At 41.6% G+C, this 23,263-nt stretch overlaps 1 protein-coding gene across 3 annotated transcripts in view; it reads left to right on the forward strand.

The window, feature by feature from the left end:
• The window catches only part of E2F3 (E2F transcription factor 3), a 40,889-nt gene that overhangs the window by 12,553 nt on the left and 5,073 nt on the right, over nt 1-23,263 (forward strand). For all 3 annotated transcript variants that reach the window (XM_088533396.1, XM_088533394.1, XM_088533395.1), the window contains exons 2-4: nt 18,227-18,338; nt 20,587-20,806; nt 21,337-21,495. In XM_088533396.1, coding sequence (XP_088389522.1) covers nt 18,227-18,338; nt 20,587-20,806; nt 21,337-21,495 — 491 coding nt within the window. The remainder of the gene's footprint in view (nt 1-18,226; nt 18,339-20,586; nt 20,807-21,336; nt 21,496-23,263) is intronic.

The raw sequence follows: 23,263 nt of genomic DNA on the forward strand, positions 1-23,263 counted from the left end.
ATCATTCTGGTGCTGCAAAGTAATGCTGAGCACCTCCTCCAAAGAGATAGCTCTTCCTGAACAGCAGGGTTTCTGCTTTTTGTCTTTATTGCTCAGCTGTGCTTTTGAGGTCTCCTCCATGCAATCATGGAGCTGCAGGGTGTGAGTCCTGGCACGGGACAAACGCAGTCATCTTCCGAGTTAGATTCTTGAATCCAAAGTATCTTGACACTTATCTTGACAACTGTGGGAAGCTACATAGTCTGTTCTTCTCCGAGTAAAAATGTGGAGAGCAGCTTAGTGTATGTTTTAGTCTGAATTAAGTAGGAGTGCAGGTCAGGACTGATGTGGCTGCAAACTTATGTGGGGGAGGTCTTTGTGTATGTGTCGCATGATCCTTCTCGTAGCAAATATGCACCTCATGCATTTAAGACTGCAAATTTTTTTGATAGTAATATCAGTGTCAAGAGTAGCTGCTTCCTTGTTCTTGCGTATTACTGCATAGAGTAAAGAAACTTCAGCCTTCACTTAGTTTACTTGTACTGTTAGAGTTGAAAGCCTGGGTCTACTTCAGCTATCACTGTGATAGTTGGCTGTGGTGTGTTAATCTGATTTTTCCCTTTCAGAAAAATGGTCCAAAACCCAGCACACCTTTTTTCCATTCAGTTTTCAAGGAGCTGATCTTTTCTAAGAGATGAACTCAGGCTCTTCTCTCATGAGGACCTTCAATCACCTTGGCATGTGTGTGGCTTTGTGGAGTTTGTGCCTTGTTTGTGCCTGTCACTTCTCGACAGTCTCTGAGGGGATAAGCTGCTAGTCCTGCAAGTGGACAAGCCAGCTGCATTCAGCATCTCAGCTACGGCTGGGCTTGGGCTGCTGGTCTCAGTGATGCAGACCACAAAACAAACAAACAAAAGCATAAAAGCACTGGTGAGGGCTTTTGTTCAGCCTTGTGGGGCAGGTTATGTTCCCCATGCAGGCATGGGATATGTGTAGCTAGGATATGTGTATAGTCTCGTGCTTGTGACCACAGAACTCGAGTCCTTCTCGGGAGCACCAGAATGAAATTTGGGCTATGGTTCCTACTGAGTCTGTTTCTTCTCCTTAAATGTTTGTTTGCTTCTCCTCTGGCACAGCAAATTCATGTTGGTTCTTTGGCAAAGTGTTTTTATCCAGACTAGTGATTTCGACAGTGTACTTATCTTGTGAAGTTCTGTATTATGCATCTGTTTCCTTAGATGAAGGAGATAGGCCTAGGGCAGCATGATGATTCTGGCAAGTTTTATAGTTGCAGTATGGACTTTTTTTTTTCCTTAATGTAAAGACATAATACAGTGGTTTATGTGTAAACCAGTATATATTTCCAGAGCTGTGATATGGCTGAACCACAGTGGAAATCTGGAACCTTAGCAGCACTGCTTATAGGAAGTTTGACTCCTTGTATTTAACCACAAATGTGGTCAATCTTAGAAGAGGCAGTAACGGGGGAAGAGAGGTGGTAGTATTTGATTAGTTTTGTTCTCCTTGTTTTCTTAAGTATATCTAATGGACTCAACTCCAGCCATAATAGCACAGTGATAATAATAGTGGCCGTTGTCTACAATTTCTTCATTGTGACACTTTGAATTTGGGAGAGAAATAAGAAGGCTTGTTTTCAGCATATTAAATTCAATAGCTACTTGTGATTATTAAACGGCTATGCTTCTTGGTAAATTATTCCGCATTGGAAAAAAATAATGTACAGAAGAGGATTAATTACTATGGCAAGTGTCTTCAGGTGGTCACTAGTTTCATGCTGGGGCTGAAATATTAAGTAGTTCATTTGCGACATTGCTGCAGTAGGTGAGTGTGTAGCAAAGGTATTTGTGGTGTTACTCGCCATCTTATCCCCCACCAAGATATTAGCACTGCCTAGTTTAGCAACAAGGGAATGGCTGTTTGTCTTGGAAACTAAAATATCCTCCTGCTTCCTATCTTCGTGTTCTAGGAAATGAAATATAATCCTCTCATAGTCAGGGTAAACTTAATTGCTCCTTGGGGTAGGAAGGAAAAGATGAATTGAAGATCGGATCTGTACTACTGGGAAGGTTTCCCATGGCGGAAAGGATTTCCTGGCCTGATACTGGGGCTTGTTGTAAGGATGCGGTTTCACAAACAGCTCGAAGTGAGCTGGGTTCGGGCCGCTGCTGCCAGGGGTCATCTCGCCCTCCCTCCAGGCTCGAGTATTCCTGCCTCTCCGGCGTGCCGGCAGAGCGCGGGCACCCGGCGAGGGCGGCCCGTCCAGCTGAAAGCTAACACGGCGCCAGCGATTAGTTTTCAGCCCCGTAAGCTCCCTGCGCCGGCTGGCGGGGCGTCCCTGGGGACAGAGGGCCCCGTGGGCTGCCCCGCTTGTCGTCCTCGGTGCGTGGGGCTGCTGCCACGTTGCGGACACGGAGTTGAGGCTCCGGACTAAACCGCGCACGTGGGCCCAGCATCTCCCCAGGACACGCGGGGCTGTGCGTAGCGAGCGCCTGGCAGGTGGCTGTGCTGGGGAATCAGCAGCGTTCCTGCCAGGACCTGCCGCTCAGATCACCCTGCGCGCAGCTGCCGGGGCCTGGCCGCGAGGGCCCAGGGACTGAAACCATTTCGCGGATATTGTCCGTCTCCAGTGTTGAGCTTTTAGGCATCTGGGGGAAGTCCAGGAGTTCTGTGAGCAGGTGGAGAAATCATTGCTTGAAACTCCTTGAATTTGCAGTGGAAATCCATGGGAATCCGAGGAGCGCCCGCTGTTGGCCACCTCTGCGCTTGTGCTGTGTCATCGGCACTTGGCTTCCCGTCCGCAGCTGGGATTCACGGGCTACATTTAATATAATTACAGCCTGATGGCTAGGCAGGAAAATAGGTGAGGATATAAACATAACTTGTGCCTATGAGTTATGTATTAGTGCAAGCCTGCAATATGGAGGCATGTTTTGAAATTTATCAGGCAATGTCTTTGCAGGAAAGAGTGTCTGAGTTGCTCTGAGAGATGTAGCTACCTAAGCAGGGCTTTAGCTAGCCTGACTCCTAACAGGTGAAGGTGAAGGCATTGTGGTCTTTCACAAGTGGTCGTGGCATCCCTGGAGATAACAGTTAGGATGGTTTTTACTGCTGGTATCTTCAGTCTCAGCCGAGGGGTTTATGTCACATGGATCATGAAGATGGGAGGGCTCCTAGGGCTACTGGTCAGATTAGCTGTGACAAATGCCAGTCATATGGGAAGTTCATCACAGAAAATTGAGTTTTGTGTCTGCATGCCTGACAGGGTCTCCCCTCTTCATCTCAGCCTTATAGGTGAAGCCTGCCTGCACCCACGGGTGCCTTTGATACCACCCACAACCCTGCTTGTTCCATGTTGTTGCAGGCTTCAGCTCTTCTTACCAAAACATGCCTCCAAATTTAACTTCAAATTAATGGTAAAAGGACATATATCACTATGTATGTAAGAACCTCCAAATAATAAGTCTACTGATGCAGTGTTAACTCTGGAAAGAATCTCTAACAATAAATGTATCATTATTGATTACTTCAGCTCAACCGTTGAGATGTGTTTATCCCCTCAGTCCTTCCACAAATTAGCCAGTGCCAGAAGCCTCAGCTCTCCCCAGGGCAACTGCCAAAATTCCCATCTTCCTCCTGATACTTTCTTTAGCACCACTGTGCATTGAAAAGCTCACAGAATATTATAATGTGAAAGCTATGTGGCATTCTTATTTATTTTGGAATCCACTTTTTACACAAGGAACACTGTAACTTCACCATATTTACTTTTTTATATTTAATTCAATAAAACGTATTTACCTGAAGAGGACAAAAAATTTCCAGTTTACTTTGGAAAGCAGAGGGCCGCGCCGCAGGACTCGGTTCCAAGTTAGCGCAGAACGCAGGGGACTTGCCAGTGCGAGGTGTAGGAGGGGAGCCTTGAGCAAGAACACTGTCTTACTGCTGTCCCTGACAGATGCTTGGCTGAAAGGGCTGGAGCTAGGGATGTCGAGGCAAGCAGAAAATTCTTGCGAGTTTTATACTTTCAAGATAGGTTGCTGATGACTGGCAAGGCAGCATTTTTCCAAGACTATCATTAAAATTTTCCTGCTTCAGACTAAGTAAGAATTTGTCATCTCAAACAGTGCAATTGTAGTCCAGTTTTCCTGGGTAATTTTTGCTCTACTGTTTGATATTGTTTGGTATTATGTTATTTGGTATAGATCTGAAAAATCTGCAAAAATAATTGCTGTAGAAAATGTGGACTTTTTTTTTTCTCTCTCTCTCTCTTTGGTAATTGGAAAATTACCAAACTGTAGGCTTTTTAGGAAGCTAGAAGCCTACAAGCTTCAAATAACTGTCCTGAGTTCTCTGTCATGCTGCTGAGAGAATAAATCTGTCCTTCCTCTCCTTTCCAGCCACATACTGTAGAGAAAGGCCATCAAACAGACTATTTTTAATCCTATCCCTTTCCATAATTATATGAAGCTTCTGTAAATCTCTCTGGATAGAAAGATCCCATATACTTTGGAAGGGGTCATTTGGTCTAAATTTAAGAATATCTCATGTCCAGTTGTGAAACTTGCTATTTTAGTTTGCTAAACTTACAACTTCTACTAAATCAAGGTGAGAAGGGGAGGGGAGGGGAAGAAAAAGGATAAAATGAGGAGAGACTGAAAAAGGTGGAGTGGGGGAGGAGGGAATGATGACTCATAAATGAAGCTGCATTTTAGAAAGAAAAGGATCAAGGGGGACTGATCATAGGAAAGTTCCGTTTTGTGAGAAAGACACAATTAAATCATGTGGTTGTTTAGCTTCTGAACAGATTAAAGCACATTTGGGGAAGAACCTATGAGTCTGAACTGAATAGAAGTTTTCTAAAGAAAGAAGAAGTCTTGTTTAAATAAAGGATTTCTTAGTGCAGCATTTAATAGGTGATATTTATGTGTGTAGTTCCAATGAAAGACTTCTCCAGGAAAATCCTGTTCAGCTGTCCATTGCCCTAACAGTTATACAGCAAGGCAGGTAATAGAAAGGGAAAAAGGAAGGCACTAGCGCAAGCAGCCAAATGGGTTTTCTCTGAACTTGAGTCTGCAATGGATTCAGCTTTATGCTTTTCAGCAAACGCTTGAGTTTGTTCTTTCAAACTCTGCCTCTCACTTCTCTGTTAATGCTGTGCTCTTCTAGACTTGCTCTGGGATTCCTAAAATTTTCTGTCTTCCTTGGGGATGTCCAATAGTCTTGAAATAAAACTTCTTTTTTATTTTATTTTTTGTAGGGTTTAAGCAGTATGCAATTGGAAGGCAGAGTTGTCCTGTATGCAACACAAAAGAAGTGCTTGTTTTTTGTCTCAAAATATTTGTTACCAGCATCCAAATGTTGGTTCTTCCCACCTTCACCCTTCTTTTCCAGACATTCCTCCCCACTGCCAAAATGTGAAAAGATAGACAAGATGTAGCTGTCTGACATGGAAATGAGATTGATAGCAAGGCTCTTCAACTTTACAAAGCAAGTGTTTAGATTAAAACAGAAAAAAACAAACTCAAGGAATCTCCTCCTTTCCGCCCCCCCCAACAAACAAACAAACACTGTCAGTATGGTTTGGGATGGAAAATTGGCTAAGTGACAGATCTGGAAACGGGTCCTTTTCATTGACTTCAGTGAATTATTTCTACTAATATCTGCACTACATAATACTTTTGTCGGTGTCCTAAAAGTAGACAAACTGTTTTTGATACTAATTGCTAGCAGAACAGTAAATGCTAATCATACTCTCATAATTTGCTCTGTAGGCACATTCAAACAAACTGTGCCTTTAATATAGCCAAAGGCAAGGCAGGGAATGCAGGCAAGGCTTTATGAAAGAAGGCCTGTCTCCTGGAAAGCAGTATTTCTGAAAAGTGGGTTGACAAGCAACTAGCAGGAGCTTCCAGTGCAATGCTGAGGAGTGATGGCACTGGGGCTTGTGTCCTGGCATGTAGAACGGGGAGAGGAGGAGAAGGAGACTTCTGCCTCTGCAAACAGTTCTGGCAGCAGCTGATACTAGAATAACATACACAATTCAATCCTTGAGTTTTTGAAAAGAAAATGTTAAAAATTAAAGATGTTAAATAGGTCAGCAAAAATTATTTGAGGTCTGAAGGAAATACCATACAGTGCAACTTATTTAAGCAATGTTTTGCTTGTTCAAAATAATATTAAGGGATGACTTGACTAGTATACGAGACGGAGAAGTGGGAGGAGTGGGTGATACACCAGAGGTTGTGCTCTGATTAGAGGAACCTTGACAACATGGGATGATGGGCACAGAGCAACCTCCTCAAGGCCAGCCCAGGGAAAGGCCCGGCCCCCAGGCAGGGATGAGCAGCCCCCAGCACCAGGATGGGCTGGGGCCCGAGCGGCTGCAGAGCAGCTGGGCAGAGAAGGCCCTGAGGGTCCTGGTGGCCCCAGGGTGACCAGGAGGCAGCAGGGGCCCAGGTGGAGGAGGTGATGCTGCCCCTCCGCTCAGTCCTGCCGAGACACGTGGTGGGGCTGGGTCCAGCACTGGGCTCCTCAGTACACGAAGGGCAGGGACCTAGCGCAGTGGGTTCAGGGAAGGGCCATGAGGATGATTAAGAGTTTGGAATATCTGTCATATGAAGCAAGACTGAGAGAGCAGGGACTGTTTAGCTTGGGGAGATAGATAGAGAGAGAGAGAAGGCCCAGGGGATTCTTAACAAAGCAGATAAACATGAGGGGAGGAATAAAGAAGATGGATCCTTCTCAGTGGAGCTCAGTGACAGGATGAGAGGCAATGGGTACAGGAAATTCCATTTGAACATAAGAAATAGCATCTTAAATGCTAGGATGGTCAAGCACTGTAGCAGATTGTCCAGAGACAGTGTGGAGTCTCTATCTTTTTATTTTATTTTATTTTATTTTATTTTATTTTATTTTATTTTATTTTATTTTATTTTATTTTATTTTATTTTATTTTATTTTATTTTATTTTATTTTATTTTATTTTATTTTAAATTGTTGAAATTGGGCACATCCAAACTCATTCCTGGAAACTGAAGCACAGCAAATTCCACCTGGAAGTCAGACATTTTCAGTGAGGGGGAAATATTCACAGACGTTTAACGTGTGACAGAAGAGGCTCCTTGCTGAGAGCTTTGCATTGTGGTTTCAGTGCTGAACAGACCTGAGGGGTGAGCAAGTCCCTCTATGTGACATGTGGTGGGAGCGATGGTGTGTGCAGTCCTTCCCGGCAAGCGCTCGCCTGGCCATCCCTTTCTTTCTTACAGTTGAGATTCTTGCTGTTGAGATTCCAAGGTCTGAACGTCAGTCAGACATTTGCTTTTCTAGCTAGGAGTTAAATGTTTTTAATTACTTTGTAACTAAGGGAAATCTGGTGATATGTAAGAGGTCATATTAGAAGGTCAGGTTCTTTTCTTTGACCAAAGGGTGGGTTAGAAAATGCAACATTTGCTTCATTTAAGAAATTAAGACTTAAAGGGGATACTCATTTTTCTGAAGAAGTCATACATAGAAGAACATAGAAGGGATAGATTTTGTCTGGGGTGAGTCAAACTTTTACAGGTCTTTGCTTGACTCTCTGACCTGTGATGTCTTCCTTCACCCTGTAGTGAAAAGGGATATTTTTTCAAATACATGTCAACCTTTCCCTTAGAAGTTTATTCTCTGTGATGACACCTCTAGTTTGGATATTGTCTTTTAAATTAGACTATCACAACAGTTTTTTAGATTGTCCTGTCTTTAGTATAACAGAATATACCCAGATGTGAAAGAAAATGATCTAGGCTGGTAAGTGGTGACTCACTTCTCTCTCAGACTGCTGTTTGTCTTGTCTTGCTCTCTGCTTCTGTCACTGGGAATAAAGCAAATCCTGCTGTTTGGATCGTTTTTCTTCATTTTGCCAGCATTCTCCAGTCATTCAGCTCCTTGCCATTGATGATACAACATGCATGGCCATGAAAGCTAGATGCAGTATTTTGTTCTCTGTGGCATTATAAGGAATTTAAAACACGAAGAACTTGGTTATCTTTGTATCATTTCAGCAATATAAGCTGTCTACAGCCAAACAGATTAGTGAGACAAGAGTATGGACAACAGCTGTGTATTTTGACACAAAGATGGGGTGGAGGGAGGAAGAATTTTCGACATGGTCCTCAGAGTTTAGCAATCCAGGCTAAGTAAAAATGAAGTTGACTTGATAAACAAAGAAATATCCTATGAAGAAATCTTTTGAGAGGAACATCTACTCCCAATCCAAATGGAAGGTGGTGGTCTCCGTCTTGACTCTGTAGGTTCCAGCTATCTGTGATTCTTTCTCTCTTTATTTTATTTTATTTTATTATTTTTAATACATGATTTTATTTATTTATTTATTTAATATAGGCTTTTTTCTGTTCTTGTGACTTTCTGTTGTTTAATGGAGGCTCTTTTTGGCTGCTTCTAGGAATGGTTTGTTTTGGCTATGTAAACCATGTTTCCTGTTTCATGGGCAATTGTTATTTATTTTTGTTACTCTGAGGTTTGGTATGTGGAAGAGGTTATTGTGTTAACTTCTTAAAGGTTACTTAGAGATTTTTTTTTTACGCAAATCACTCAATTTTAAAATCCCTGATCAAATTTTGAAGATGTTACAGATCTCCTTGCAAGCACAGCAGTGTGGTTACTGTAGGTACAAATATAACTTCTTGGGGTTAATTTATAATGCTAAGTGATAGCATTAATATAAGCATATAAGTAAGCTAAAAAATAGCCCCAGTTTATCTAACAGGCTGAGCTGTATTATAGCGAGTGATTAGAACTGTATATTTTTGCTCCTGTTTAGCTCTATAGCTTAAGTATCTTTTCATCTTTTGTAGGTCTGGTTGCCTCCTGAAAGATTTTGTCAGCTTTCCCAATGTCCTTTGGAATCTATATATTTTTATTACCCTAACTGGATTCAAAGTACCTTTATTACTTTTGAGTCCAGTTGTATTTTTTGCACTTGTATGGGCCTAGGTTAAGGAAGTAGTTCAAAATAAAAGATTATACCACCATAGAGCTGACTTCTCATAACTAATTACACTAGTAGAGCAAGTAGTTAGATGCAAGAATATCATGTCTCTGACAGTGAATGACAAATACTCAGTCATGGTTGCTATCAGCTGTTTTTCTAAGATTTCCCCTTGTTTAGGGGCATGATATACAAAACCAATGCTGATTAACATCTGAGTATTTACAACTTAGCTCCATCTGGTTCGTAGCTCTTTGCTATAGTTTCTGAGTATTTGTATACTGATCCCCTTGCAAGATCTTTCAGAAGTTAAAGAAAAAATTAGTTGGTTCCATGTAAATAATCGGTGCATCTAACCTCACTGAGGAAATCAATGTGGTCGCTGAACACAGCCTCATTAGAGCTCAGTGTCTTTCCCTTGGAGCGCAGGAAGGTTTGGTGGGTTGGCGTGCAGGATCTCTCCAACTGCAGACCTGTGTGAGCATGAAAACCTGTATTCCAAGAGCCTCTTTGGTGTAATTGGGCAGATACAATCCTTTCCTTTCCATGAAAAACAAGGCCCAAGAAGCTGTGGCTTTTGTTGCAATTTGGTGATGCAAGCCCAATCTTGCATCATTGCAGCGCGTCGATGCTGCGAGTTAGCCCCGCTGCTGCTACGCGAGTGCTCCTCCCTCTTCTTCCTGGGGAGCACGGAGCCTTCTCACTTTTTAAAGTATTAAACAGTGTTAACTGTATCTTCATAAAGATTTTTATGACTATATTCTTCCACCAACCAATGTTTTGTAAGTAAGTAAAGAGTAGCTCGGTTCATTACTATTTCCATATATATGCCCTATATATGCATAGCTATGGGTATTACCTGTGATTTGATACTTAATGGCATTTATTGGAATTTCTTCCAAGCAGGTTTACTCTATTCTCCAGTCGTCTTAATGTCCTTTCTTCCCCCTTCCAAGGATTTTATTACTTAGCAGATAATTTGATAGACAACTGATAACATTTGAAAGATTGTTTTAATGATGTGCCAGTTTTTACAAATAGATTGAAAATCACTCAACAGAACTAATTCAATCACAACTTTATTTTGAAGTCAATGACTTTAAAAGAAAAATATATATATCTTAAATACAAAAGAAAAAATAATACAGAATATACTTTGAGACCCACTGCCTCTAATTATTTTTCTTTGGGAAAACATTAAAATTACATATTAGATTTATTTCCCTTGTTCCAGTACCATTCTGTTTTCACCACTTGGAAAGCTCTGGGCAATGTGAAGGGTTGAAATGCTGCAAATAGCTATTCAGCCAAATGAAAATATCACCATATTTTCATGTCCAGACGCTATGTAGATTTAAACTATTGCTTTCTGATTTGGTTTGCTTTCATCTTGATGGGCAATGTTCAAAGCAGGCTATCTCTGACAAATTGTTACATATATGTACAATCAAAAAATTAAACCACAAGCCTTTTTATGATGCTGCTCTTCCGCCTTGCAAACCTGCAATCAGTTAATCAGTTTGCCAGTTCAATGCCAGCTCTGTTTTATGGCATTTCCAAAGGGTGATGTCTGTGCTGGCAAATTATGGACGTGAACTGCAAATAAAAAGCTGGAGCCTCAGTCTTGCCGAAGCAGCAGCTATTGCCACAGGAGTCCACAGACTGCAGGTAGCCCCGATACCAGTGTGTAGGCTCGTGTTCAAGGTGAAGCCTGATGGAGGCCCATGGGTTGCCCTGCCACCATGCCCATCTTCAGCTGTGCTCCAAGGGAAAGTAGAGGGAAATACAGTCGTACTGCATCCCAGTCCCTCCATCCCAAAAAACCTGCAGTCAGGATCCCTAGCAAGGTACTGGCTCACCCGTGTCCACCTCTGTACAAGTTTTTGCTGTTCGTTGGTACTTTTCCTGGCAGTTTTATCTATAGAGCTTCTACTTTAAGCAAATACAACTTAGTTTCTAGCAGCTGTTGGGATTAAGAAGTAGTTTTTGCATCAAGCTGTTTTCAGGATTACTCAGAGACATGTGTGCTGTCTACCTTGGGCAGTTGAGCAGTTGAGATGAAAACTGGGTGCAGTTTCCTGAAAATAACTTTTCATATTTCAACACGGAGTGGTTAGTGAAGCCTTCAAGCTTAGTACAGTGAAATGCTTCCAGTAAGAAGCAATTGTTTCATATTTGGTGGAAAAAATTGCAATAGAAAGATTTCAGATGATTCATTTCCTATGCAGCATAGGTGTAATTCTGTTGGTTTGGGGCTTGGAGCATGGTTTATACTTTGGTTTATTTCTTGCACAACCATATTCTGTCTTGTCCTTCCCATTCTAGTGCAAAGAAAACATACACTGTTGCACCATTACTGGGGAATGAGATAAACTGCACATTTGAGCAGGACTGATATACAGAACACAAGGCTGGCAGGATGCAGGCTGATCCTGTGAGCACCCGACTAGACTGACCAGCAGAAAATAGAGCAACTTCAAATGGGTTGTCTGCTTACATCAGGATCTGAGTTACATTAATATTAGTTAATGTAATATACTTGGAACTCCCGGCACGTCAGCTACCCACAAGACATATGAGAAAATCAGAGGGCATTGGTACCCTGAGAATACATCTCCTGCAGAAAATGATCAGCTGTAGGTCAAGAAAAAGCATGTTTTCCATTGCTATGTTTGACTTCTCTCTTGGTTTGCTTGAGATAGTTTTTTCTATTTTAAACATGTTTGACAATATTCTTCTCTTCTGACCTGGGTGAGATGTGTGTGCTCCACACCAGGGTGAGCCTGATGGTGAGCTAATAGAAGCATCTGTATTGTAACTGTTGATAATATCTGAAAGCTAATATATTTTAGTGGTCTTAAAATGGTATTGCATGATGTCCCGCAATAATAACTGAGAGACATTAGCTGTTACTTCTTCATCTAACAGCAACCTTTGCACTTTCAACCTGAGAGCTGAAAGCCATTGCTAGGCCTCTCTGGCTCGTATCCCATTTTCAAGCAAAAATCTGTAGTTGAAACTTAGCCGCATGCATTTGAATTTTCTAAGCTAAATGCAAGTCTTATGGTTAGACACCTAAGCACTTACAGTTCATGGCTTCCTTGACTCTCCCAATACTTCTGAGGGAATCATGAGAATGGAAGATCGATGGAAATGGGATGATTTAATAAGACTGGTGTCTTATTAAGCATTGGCGTGCCAATATTGACCTTCAGCTCTGAGGACCTAACACAAGGATGGGCTGCAGATAGTCAGAATGTAGCTTAATTTGATAGCTATACGAGGTAGCTTTTTGTTGGATTATAAACTCAGTTAAGACACCCAAAGGGGACTTTCTCATAATATCCATTCACATAAAAATAATAAAAAAAATGACTGTGAAGCTGAACGAACAATTTCAGTATGGGAGCTAGGGAAGTATTTATCTCGGTCAAAACTGTAACGTGCTGATAATTGGTAAGCTGAAAAGTAAGCTGATAGCTTGGGAAACACAACTTGGTGTACTGGAAAGGATTAATTTTTTTACCTTTTTGCTACAGCTGTCATTTTCTAGGAAGAAAATATGGGACTTTTATGTTAGAGTGGGCCAATTAGAACGATTTTTGTATCATATACTTCATTTTCTTTAAAATATTTCTTCAACTGTTACTTTGAACACTAACTACTTGTCATTCACCTAGTAATCCTGACTAACACACGGTGATATTACAGACTGGTGTTGGTTTTGCAGTGTATTCCATTTTGAAGGCACTATTTTTGTGTATGCTTTTATATACTTTATACCTCGGTCTACTGAATGGGCTCTGTGTAAAATAAGATTCTATGGCAATGCTTCCATTAAAGTGCCATTCCTGTTTTTTTTCCTCTGTGTAGTCTATCAGTGGAAAGCGCACTTTTGACAGATAAGTAATATTTTTTTGGTGAAGATTTGAGAGAACATTCAGAGCTCCCTTTTCAGGACTAATTAATTTGTGTTTTTACACGTGAAAGGAGTTTAGCCGATGGTATTCCTGCCTTTTTTTTTTTTTTTTTTTTCTTAAACCACCTTGATAAGGTTTAATATTACCAGCATTAACCACTGAAACTGGGGGTAATATGGTGCCAAGTCATTGGTAACTCTGTAGAGAGTGCAGAAGTAGATATATTTCCATGGGAAACTGAAATTCCTCTCTCTTCCAGGTGTTTGGAGTGCAAATTAACCTCATAATTCCTCAGCAGAAGAACCAGGATAGGAGCTGTCCCTAGGAGTGCGATGGCAGTGCTTCCGTAGTCATGTTGCATGTTTTTGCCAACCCTGAGCATCATTGTGTGTGTGAACTGCTCTGCAGAGTTTTTTGGGTTCATTTGAATGGGTCCAAAGGGCATAGCCCATATGGCCTCACCTGGTACAGAAATAGTCCTACCTTGCAAATTCTCACCAAGGTGCCTTTTTTTAGCCTTTCCCGTGCAATGTTGGCTTTCTTCTCTGCCGCTGTTGACCTCCGGGGCAGTTTTCTAGGATTCGTGCCTCAGACCTTCTATTTCATCGTTGCATTTATAGACGTTCGCTGAATTTTGGAGACGCGAGGGGAGGTTTATGCAAAGCGTGCTTGTCTTGTCACTGTGCCTGCGCTACGGTTTCCGCAACCCAGTCAGAATTTATCTGTGCTCTCTGGCTAGACTCGGATCCCCTCCCCGGCAATATCAGCGCCATGGCACCATCCAGAAAAGTTGTCATTTTATCTGGTCCGAGCAATTGTAATATCTCCGAGGGCCTACACGAGGCTTAGTCATCTGCCCTCCCCGAACCTGCACCGCGACGGAGGCACCGCCGAGCGCTGCCACGCGCTGCTCCCGCTCGTCCCCTGCTCCGGCTTGTTCCCTGCTCTGGCAGCAGCCACCGCGCGCGATGCGCCAGCTATTCCTTGCTCTGCGTGGTCACTCCAGCCCTCCCGCTTCGCTGTGCTCGCTCGGGCCGGAGTTTTTTTCCAGCTCCTCGCTGCAGTTTCTTGGTGTAAGTGATTTCTCTCTTCTGGCTCCGTCTCGGCAGACTTTGTCCTGGTTTGCTCGGGGATCGGCGCCTGTTCCTCTGTGTTTATATGAGCCGCTGCTGCTCCCTTAGCGCGCCCTGAGCGCCTGCGAGGAATCGCGGGAATCGGATCTGTCTCGCTCTGCGCTGGAGCAGAGTCCAGCCCTCCCAACCGATGGCATGTGCGTAGCCTGGCCAGGCCCAAGAGCTGCGGCGCTTGCCATCTGACGTGGAATCTGGCTGCTAATATTTAGATTGAAAATATACCGGCTACCCTTTTTGGAGTGTTTTTAAACCTGTGGTTTTGAGGGGCTAGCAAAGGTATATGCCTAGCTCTAAGCATCCTCCTGTCAAATATCCTGTTCCTGCTCGAAAGCAGAATAGGTGCAGGGATATGTCAAATTCCGGGGTTTTGAGAAGGATCTATGGGAAATGTATTTTTTCTTAGGCCTGTCTCTTGCAAACAGCAGAACTGTTTCATGTCCAATATTAAAGCTGAGGGAGTCATCTAGCGGGAAAAAAATTGGTTAGCATAGTTTGGCAACTTTATGCTCCATGGTTTTATCATTGGAAAGAATTAGAGGGAATTTTACTGCTTCTTCCCTCAAACTTTCATGCAGAAAATGAGGCTTTCGTCTGACATGGCTCAGTCATGAGCAAAATGAGTAGGCTCTTACCCACTGCTCCATTCCCCCCCTTGGCTAGCTGTTGCTGCCTGTTAGCTTCTCCTTTCCAATCTGCTATCACTTACATTCTTGCAAGGTAACACTCTGCTCTTTTGTGTATGTGTGTTTAATTAGTTCATTTATTTATTAATTCTTACTAAATTGGCGCCAATTCCCTTCCCCAGGAGTGAGGCTTAGTGCAGCAAGACACGAAACCCCAAATTTAATGTATCCGAGGATTTTTTTGAACTATTTTTCTATAAAGACAAGTCTTTCTATGAAGACCCTACCGTGAGTGCAATTGTGCCTCTGACATTAATTGCAGCAGCTATTCAGTGGTGTTAAGCTTAGTTATTAAGAACTGAGTTAAAGTGAAAAGTGCATAAAACTCCTAAGTGCCACCTGTTGCCAAGGGTCCACACTGAATAGTGATGCACATCTGCATTTGCTCACAGTATTGCAAGAGAAAAGGAAGTCCAAAGAGTTGATGCCCTTTTTTTGTGTCCCCACAAATGGGTTGGATAGGTGGCCGGTTCAGATTAATAGGTTGCTTTCCTATGACTTTTATGTCTCTTTCTAGATGTATGAGTTGGTGCCTTTACCTCTCTGACTGTCCCATGTGCTTGCTCCATCTTTTTATGATCCTCACTAATCTGTAATGTGATTTGTTCCATTTATTGTGTTCAAGTTTCACGTCACTGAAAAGTTTCCACTACTTCTACAGGATTGGGATGCTTTAGAAGGGTATCCTTGGGCTTGGTACATCTTATCGAGTCCCACATATTATGTCAGAAGTTTTTGTGTGCTATGATCAATCAAGTGATATAAAAACAACACAAATTTGAACAAATAGTGCAAATAGTGAATACAGTGCTCTAGCAGAGAGGTTTGCAAATTGAGATTAAGATTAAAGGGCTATCGATTCTGTCAATCGCTCAAAGCAGATCTTGAGATTTCTCAAGAGACATCTGAGATCAGAAAGTCCTCAAATAACTTCAGAGGGGGAGAGAAAACGTGAGTCATCCAGAATCTCTTGCACACAGAAAAAAAACCTTTCGAGCCATAAACGTCACAGAGAAGAAAGTGAGAGCATATTCTTTCAATCCTGAGTCTCCTCATTTATGAAGTATGTATATTAAAAGGAAGGGGAGAAGAATCAGTTGCTGAGTGATGTATAAAGTCTGGCCAGCAATTAAATATTCCAAAATTGCCTCTCTATAGCTTTGTTAATCTATTTCTAATCTCTTCTGAAATATTTTGTTTTGTATCTCCTTCTTAGGTTTTCTGTGTCCTACAAAATAACTTTACTGTAGCAGAGTTTCTGTCACCTGGTATTTTTCCAGAAGTCAATGATCTTACACTGCCTGTATGTACAGTGCTCTGATTAGTAATTAAAGCAACCGGGAAGATCGTGTTGTTCCTGACACTCCCAAACACAGCCAGACTCACTTGCACAACTGTGTGCAGCCAAAGGATGCTGTTTATGGTTGGTAGCCACCAAACCTGCTTATCTGAAGTTCACAGGGGAAGGCTGTAAGTGTTTAACCACAAAAGCCGGGGAAAAATAGCGTTGTTGGGACGCTACAGGCAAGTTCAGGCAAAAAGTTTAGATGTGCAGTCTCTGCCTTCATTTCTCTTCTGATGGACAGAGCCACTGCAAATCTCTGGATTTTATGTCTTTAGCTTTTCTTTTCCTTCTCACACCTGTTTTTGAGATTCGCCTCTGTCTTTAGTTATATTCCTTTGGCCTAGTTCTCCCATGCCCTGAATTTTCCTTTTCACCCATCCTTCCTGCTCTCTGAGTTCTGAAGGTGGAAAAAGCACTTTTCAAGCAAGTGTGAAATGTGTTTCTCTCTATAGAATAGCATTAATCTTAATTTAATCCAATTATGTTGGCTAAACATATTAGCTGGGTGCTTTTGTCCTTTTCCAAGTCTATGCCCTTGGATTACAGAGCTGCTGCTGTGTGGAGAGGCCCAGAGACATTTCCTGCCTCTAGACATCAGGCCGCAGAGGCCTCACGTGCCTGCTGGTTAGCAGGGTGCAGTCAGGTCAGGTTTTGCTCTGCCATCCAGGAGGTAATGCCTGGCTCCTCTGCACGAAACAGTGAGAAAAGTGGCTTGGGCACTTTGCAGATGTTGGTAGAGTGTTGGTCTGTATGAATTTTGTGTGCTTTAACTCTCCTGTTAATAAGCTTGAGGTTTGCGAATGGAGTCCAGCTCTGAGATGTTAGCTTTCCAAAAATAAATAGATATGAATGAATGTATTTAGAGCCTTTGTGGGTCACAGACCCAAAATAAGACACATGAGCTAAATCTGCGGCACAGAAACATCTATCTACAAGTTTATAGCAGAACATATTATTTTACCTTGGTTCTCTGAGGAGCAGAGTATGATGCAACTTATTGGAGCAAGGCTAAAGAGCAAGCGAATAAAATACTCTGAATGATTCAGCCTAGTTGAGTAATCAATGTTCTTCAAAAACAGTTATGTGGGTAATTTTCCTTAGACACAAACCTTCTTTCTCTTCTCTTTTTTTTGTATCTTGCCAGGTAACACTCTTTCTATTGTTAGGATAACAAATATCCTGAAATGAAATTTCATTAAATTGAATTGCATGACACAGCATAGAATTGTTTCCAAAGTTAGTAAGTCATGTTTCTGTCTAGGAACAAAATTTATATTGATGGCAGTTTTCAATGCCGTTTGTCCATGTGTCACACCAACAGTTTAGTCAGTATTTTTCTTACTCAAAATGTCCTACAAAGCCTTGCCCTGAGCTGAGCTCAGTTTTCAGGCCTCTTCTTTCTAATAGCATTTCTGCTCCAATTCCTCCATCTTGTTTTTACGTAGGCAGCCCTAACACAAATATTGTACTTCATGTGAAATAAATTTAGCGGCTGTGCTTTCAGCAAAGACAAACTGTTGACAAGCAGAAGGGAACAGTTATCCAGTGTTGCTCTTGATACAATGCCTGGGGCTGCATTGCTGGAAAATTTATTGTGCAGGAACTTACTGATCCTCTCATAAAGCCGCCTATTGAAACAGGGGAGGAAAAAATTGATTTGTATGAATGTTACCTGTGCTCATGCTTATAGGGATAAAAAGAGGTTTTCAGTAAAAACAGAGTTTTGTGTGTACATGCATGGGTGCCTGTCAGAGAGACTGTTAGTTTTCTTAATTGAAGCATTCTCAAGTGATCTAAGTGCAGAAATGTTTCACACATGTGGTATCATCTATATGGTATCCTGACCTTGCTAAGGCAGGTCATACAAGTCTAACTTGGTTATCTTTATAATCTAAAAATCACTTTTTTTTTTTTTGCCTCTCAAATGTAACCATCAACCTAGCCTTTGAGAGTGAAATATTTAAGTCCACTTGCATATTCTAGGAGATAATCAGATTTCCTGGTCGTGAGCATGGAGAAAGAACCTGGACAGATATAGTACATTGCTGTGAAATGTTCACTGCTGCCCACCTTTCCTACAGCCCCCAAATCTGTTTGATAAAGTGAAATATGCTCCATGACACCCTGTTAACTTTTTTTCTTCTTCTTCTTTTTAACAGGCAAAGCGAAGGCTGGAGCTAGGAGAAAGTGGTCACCAGTATCTTGCCGAAGGACTAAAAACTCCAAAAGGGAAAGGCAGAGCTGCAACAAGAAGTCCGGACAGCCCAAAAAGTAAGGGAGCTTCTATTGTGCTCTGTGTCGTAGAGTTTTCGGTTTTATCAGCTGGGGATCAGAGGTAACCACTACGGTACCCCGTTGCTTAGCCAACAGCGCGTGTTTCCCGCTGCTCTCCTCCGGATGCGCTGGGATCGGCTCGAGCACTGCTCCCAGGCCGCGCTCCCGGCCGCGAGCAGCGGGGAGGCTGCACACATGTCTGCAGGCCTTGCCTCCGCGTGCTGGGCAGCCTGCAAGGTCTCCGCTCCCAGGTCACTCCTGCAGCCACGCGTGCAAACCTGGGCAAAATTAGAAGATAGATGCTGGGGAGCTGGAATACAAGGCCAAAGGCCTGGTTATTGGCAGGACTAATCAGTCCAGCTTCTGCTGTCCTTTAGGAGTTGGAGCAGGTAGTGTTTGTTCCTCTGGCAAGGGCTGGCAAAGACTAGTGGCTGTGCCTCAAGAGTGTTGCATGCAAAATGCTTTTTTGTGGAGTCTGATCCATCTTCTTTGTGCTGGATTATGCACTGTCGCTGCTCGGTTGTTACCAGCTTCAATTATCACACATCTGTATTGCTTTGGGAAGTGTGTTCTGCGCAATAGGAGCTGGGGGGTGTAGCCTTGGCATCCTCTGTGGGGATTTCTGTAGGAGAATTAGGCTGAGGGCTTGCAGGGTGGAGGATGTGCCGTAGAAGAAGGGAGGAAAGGGAGGGACTGGGTTAGCAGTGGTGGTGAAGGGAGGGCAAGAGACAATAAAGGACTTGCCCCTCTCCACGAGCCTAAATCTTGTCTCTATGGGACTTGCAAGAAAAATTAAGCCAAATTAGCTAAAGATGTGAACTTAAAGCAGATAAGTTAAATCACCATGTTGTTTTAATTAAACTGAACTTCATTGAACTAAATGAAGTCTGTTTTAAATTCAAGTATCTTCTAGAAGTTCAGAACCGTTTGCAAGTGATGCTGTGCTGCAGTGTTGCTAAGGCTGTACAGATTCCCTTGTTGTGCAAGCCTGGTCTGTGCCTTTTTAGGTCTGAGGCAAGGATACTCTTTCCCTTCTCAATCTGATCCTCTTATCCTCTCCCAAAACCAAATTAAATAATAATAAAAAAATACTTTAAATTCACCAAGTCTGGCATGAATTTTCCTCCATTTCCCAGTGCAGTCAGGCCTTGAATCTACCAAAGAATAAGGGGCAGCTGGTTCTCTTTTAAGCAGGCAATGATTTGGTTTTCATTGAAAAGTCATCATATTCTTTCAAGTATTTCAGGGCATTCTAAAGGTTTGCAAACAGATATGATTTCAGTTTAGACTGACTTCTGCAATTGTGTGGGACTTTAGATTTGAAAACATAAAAATCACTCCTAGATCAATCCGAAATCCATCCTTCGTGATAGTTTCCCTAACCGGAGGTAAATGAAGGTTTGAGAAGCACAGCAAAGGCTTTGCTAATGGTGATGGTGTCCTTCCCACAGGGAAACTTTCAACCCAGCAGACTTATGTTAGTGGCTGGCTTGTGTCTCCTGTCACAAAGGCCTTGATCGAACATATATATAATACAAAATTATTTTGATCTGCATAGTTAAGTTCTTAAATCTAATCTATTCACTATATAGACACTAAATTTGTGGAAACACCAAAATGTATAGGGTCCAGGCTGTAGAATTTTCAATGTAAAATAATTGGATACTCTTGCCCAGTTTGAACCTGGTTTGGTTATGGAGAAATGATATATTTTATGTCAGTCTCATCTAATTAACCAGAGTTTTCTGTAAATCATGGATTAAGGTACTGATGGAATCTGTCATTTAGTTCATCCACTATCCGTCCTAACTAAGTACACCTAAGTTCTGGTTAACTGCATGTGAAACAGTTATCTTACAAGTAGGGAAAATCAAGCCCTGATGAAAGTTGGCTATCAGCCTGATGGAGAGTGCCAGGATAAATAGATACTAAAAATACTGTTAAGAATTCACATAGTGAAAGCCTAGGTAGAATATTGCTATATGTAACTGTCAGACTAATGGAAATATTTGTGTTTAAAAAATATACGTATTTGCTCGTGTACCTGTGATATTTGGAAAGTACATCTTGAAATCCAAATAAATATCCAGTGGTAAGTTGCGTCTTAATGCAAGAGTGGGAGAATTTTCTTCAGTAAAAAAATGAAAGAAATACCTGTAATACGTATCTTTTCATTTCTGGATGCTGTTTTCAGAACCAAAATGAGAAAACCGACTTATTTGGGGATATTCTTTCTTTTTCCAAGCCCCAAAATCTCCTTCAGAAAAGACTCGGTATGATACATCACTTGGCCTTCTTACAAAGAAGTTCATTCAGTTGCTGAGCCAATCTCCTGATGGGGTCTTAGACTTGAACAGAGCGGCAGAAGTACTCAAGGTGCAAAAAAGGAGGATTTACGATATCACCAATGTACTGGAAGGCATCCATCTCATCAAGAAAAAATCCAAAAACAACATTCAGTGGATGTGAGTATTTATCATCCTTTTCCATTCCTCCTGGCTGATTTCACTGTTACAAAGTAGCCACGTTTTTTCTCCTCAGCTTCCATGTTAACACCTTGCTCTGAGCAACCATGCAAAATGCCTTCTATCAGGATAGTGTTGCAGTGTATAAATAGCATTTTCTATCAGAATTTAAAACCAGAATATTGGATTAATTAATTTGTCTCTGTAAATGGAGTTTGTTTTTTATGGACGCCTCTCTACCTGCTTTTTTCCTCAGTTGCTTTTTCAGGGTCTGTTTATAGTAGAGGGAATTTAGAAGTAGGATTTCATAAATGCTTAGAAATATTTCTCTCTTTTGTATCGACGGCCATAGGTCACACATTGTATTAAGAAAAACAAACAAACAAACAAAAAAACATAGTTAATGTTCACGTGCTTTGGTCAGGTTAGGGAAAAGAGGATAAGAAATGGATAAATTAAATGCTCTTGCTTGTAGCATTTTTCTCAGGTTTTACAAATGTTTGAGGTGTCTCTGTTCTTTGGACCCGTAGGGGCTGCAGCCTCTCGGAGGACGGCGGCATGTTGGCACAGCGCCAAGGCCTCACGAAGGAGGTCACAGAATTGACTCAGGAAGAGAAGAAACTGGATGAGCTAATCCAAAGCTGCACCCTGGACCTCAAGTTGCTAACTGAGGACTCAGAGAATCAGAGATATCCTTTTTGCCAAAATCTTAAAGCTGGTTTGTCTCCTTGCAAGGCCTCTGATACCGAGTCCTTCAAAGCAATGTGCTCTGTAGATCCGTATGGATTCCTACAAGGTGGCTGACTGGTTTTAATGCAGGTGGATTTAAGAAGTCACTTAAGCTATTTGGGTCTTGCTTCTGGAATGTATTAAAAAAAAGATATATGAAGTAGTCCTGAACATCCATGTTTGCATAGAGTAGAACCAAGAAATCAGCTGATTAATGAGCGACAACGTCAAAGCAAAGCTGATCTTTCAAAAGAGCTGCTCTTTCTAAAATAGTCTTTCTAGACTATTTTAGAGCTTACAGCAAACCCAATTTTCATGTGTGCAGAAATTAAAATGACATACAAAGTCTTTGTAAAGGTAACAAATAATTCTGTGTGTATAATGAATACTTAATACATATTGCATTAAAGTAATGTATATATAAATTGCAGGCATAGAGCAGAAAAGAAAGTTGGGATTCATTTCAGTTTGAAACTTGCAACAGATTTTAACAGAATATCATAGATGAATGTTTTATGATCTCTCAAAATGCCTATTTTAAAATAAATCATTTAATCTAGTAACAGTACTCAAATGCATAGTATTGGTATTTCAATAGCTACCATCTCTTACAATTAAGCAATTCTTATGTTCCTTATGAGATATTCCATCCTCTAGCAACAGAAGAGTGTTTTATTAAATGCTGGTGTGAAAACTTTTTTTGCTTTAAAATGTTCAAAGGTAGTTCAAAGAATATATAAGAAACTGGACTTATTCTGTGTTTGAAAGGGTATGAAATAACTCTGAACTATATAAGTATTTCCTTTTGAATATACTTACATTTCAAAATGCCTGTGGAAATAGATGACCAAGTGGCAAAGGGCCAGCACTGCCTTATACTAAGAGCTAGATCCATGAGATTTAAGCAAAGCAAAACTGTGCATTATGGTTTTTTCCACATACTGATTGCCATGGCAGAACTCCCTGCCCTGAGTTCACTGGTTCTCTCAGCAGTGGGCAAAGAGGGCATCACCACAAGCAGTGTGCTGAGCATTTGCTGATAATACTACTGATTATTGAGGTAGGAGTGCAGCAGTGCTAAACCAGGGGATAAATCTCCTTGCGTCCTCATACAGTTTTCTACTTATTTCACTGAAGTCTGTCAAGAGGTGCCCTTTGAATATTGATGGGACTGAGAAGCTTCTTCCTTCCCTTAGTCTTGGAAGACAAAGCTGTTGTTTTTAGAACTGTTTCTTTTCTGATGATTAGCAGTGCCCAAGAATCACTTATGCCCTGGCTGAAATGTTTCTAATCTTTCCTATAAGTAGAATCAGAAAATAACTCATCATCACTGTCAATGGTTTGAAATACGACCATTATCAGCTCGGGCAGTTTTTGGCTACAGCAAAGGAAAGTGAAGGTTTCACTTTGTCAGCTAGCTAAGCTGCAGAATTTCAAGAACTTTGTCAAAAATAGGAAGAGAAATGAGGTGGTTTGTCTGAAGGGTAATTTGATACAGTAGTCGGATCTGATGGGTTGTCTAATGGACATGGCCTGTCACATTTTTGCACCAATTTCAAGCCAGATCTATTAGAGAGGAAGACTACTGTTGCTTAATTTCCAAAAGATACAGTCCATTCCTGTCTTTGCAGGTTCTGGCAGACACTGTTACTGTAAATTGCACTCTGCCTTTGCAGACCTTGGTAAAGGACTGGTAAAGCCTGGAATTTACATGAAAGCCCACCGGGC

Source organism: Tinamus guttatus, unplaced genomic scaffold (assembly GCF_059628265.1).
Source record: "Tinamus guttatus ecotype Peru unplaced genomic scaffold, ASM5962826v1 Tinamus_guttatus_pri_ptg000497l, whole genome shotgun sequence".
NCBI classification, from domain to species: domain Eukaryota; kingdom Metazoa; phylum Chordata; class Aves; order Tinamiformes; family Tinamidae; genus Tinamus; species Tinamus guttatus.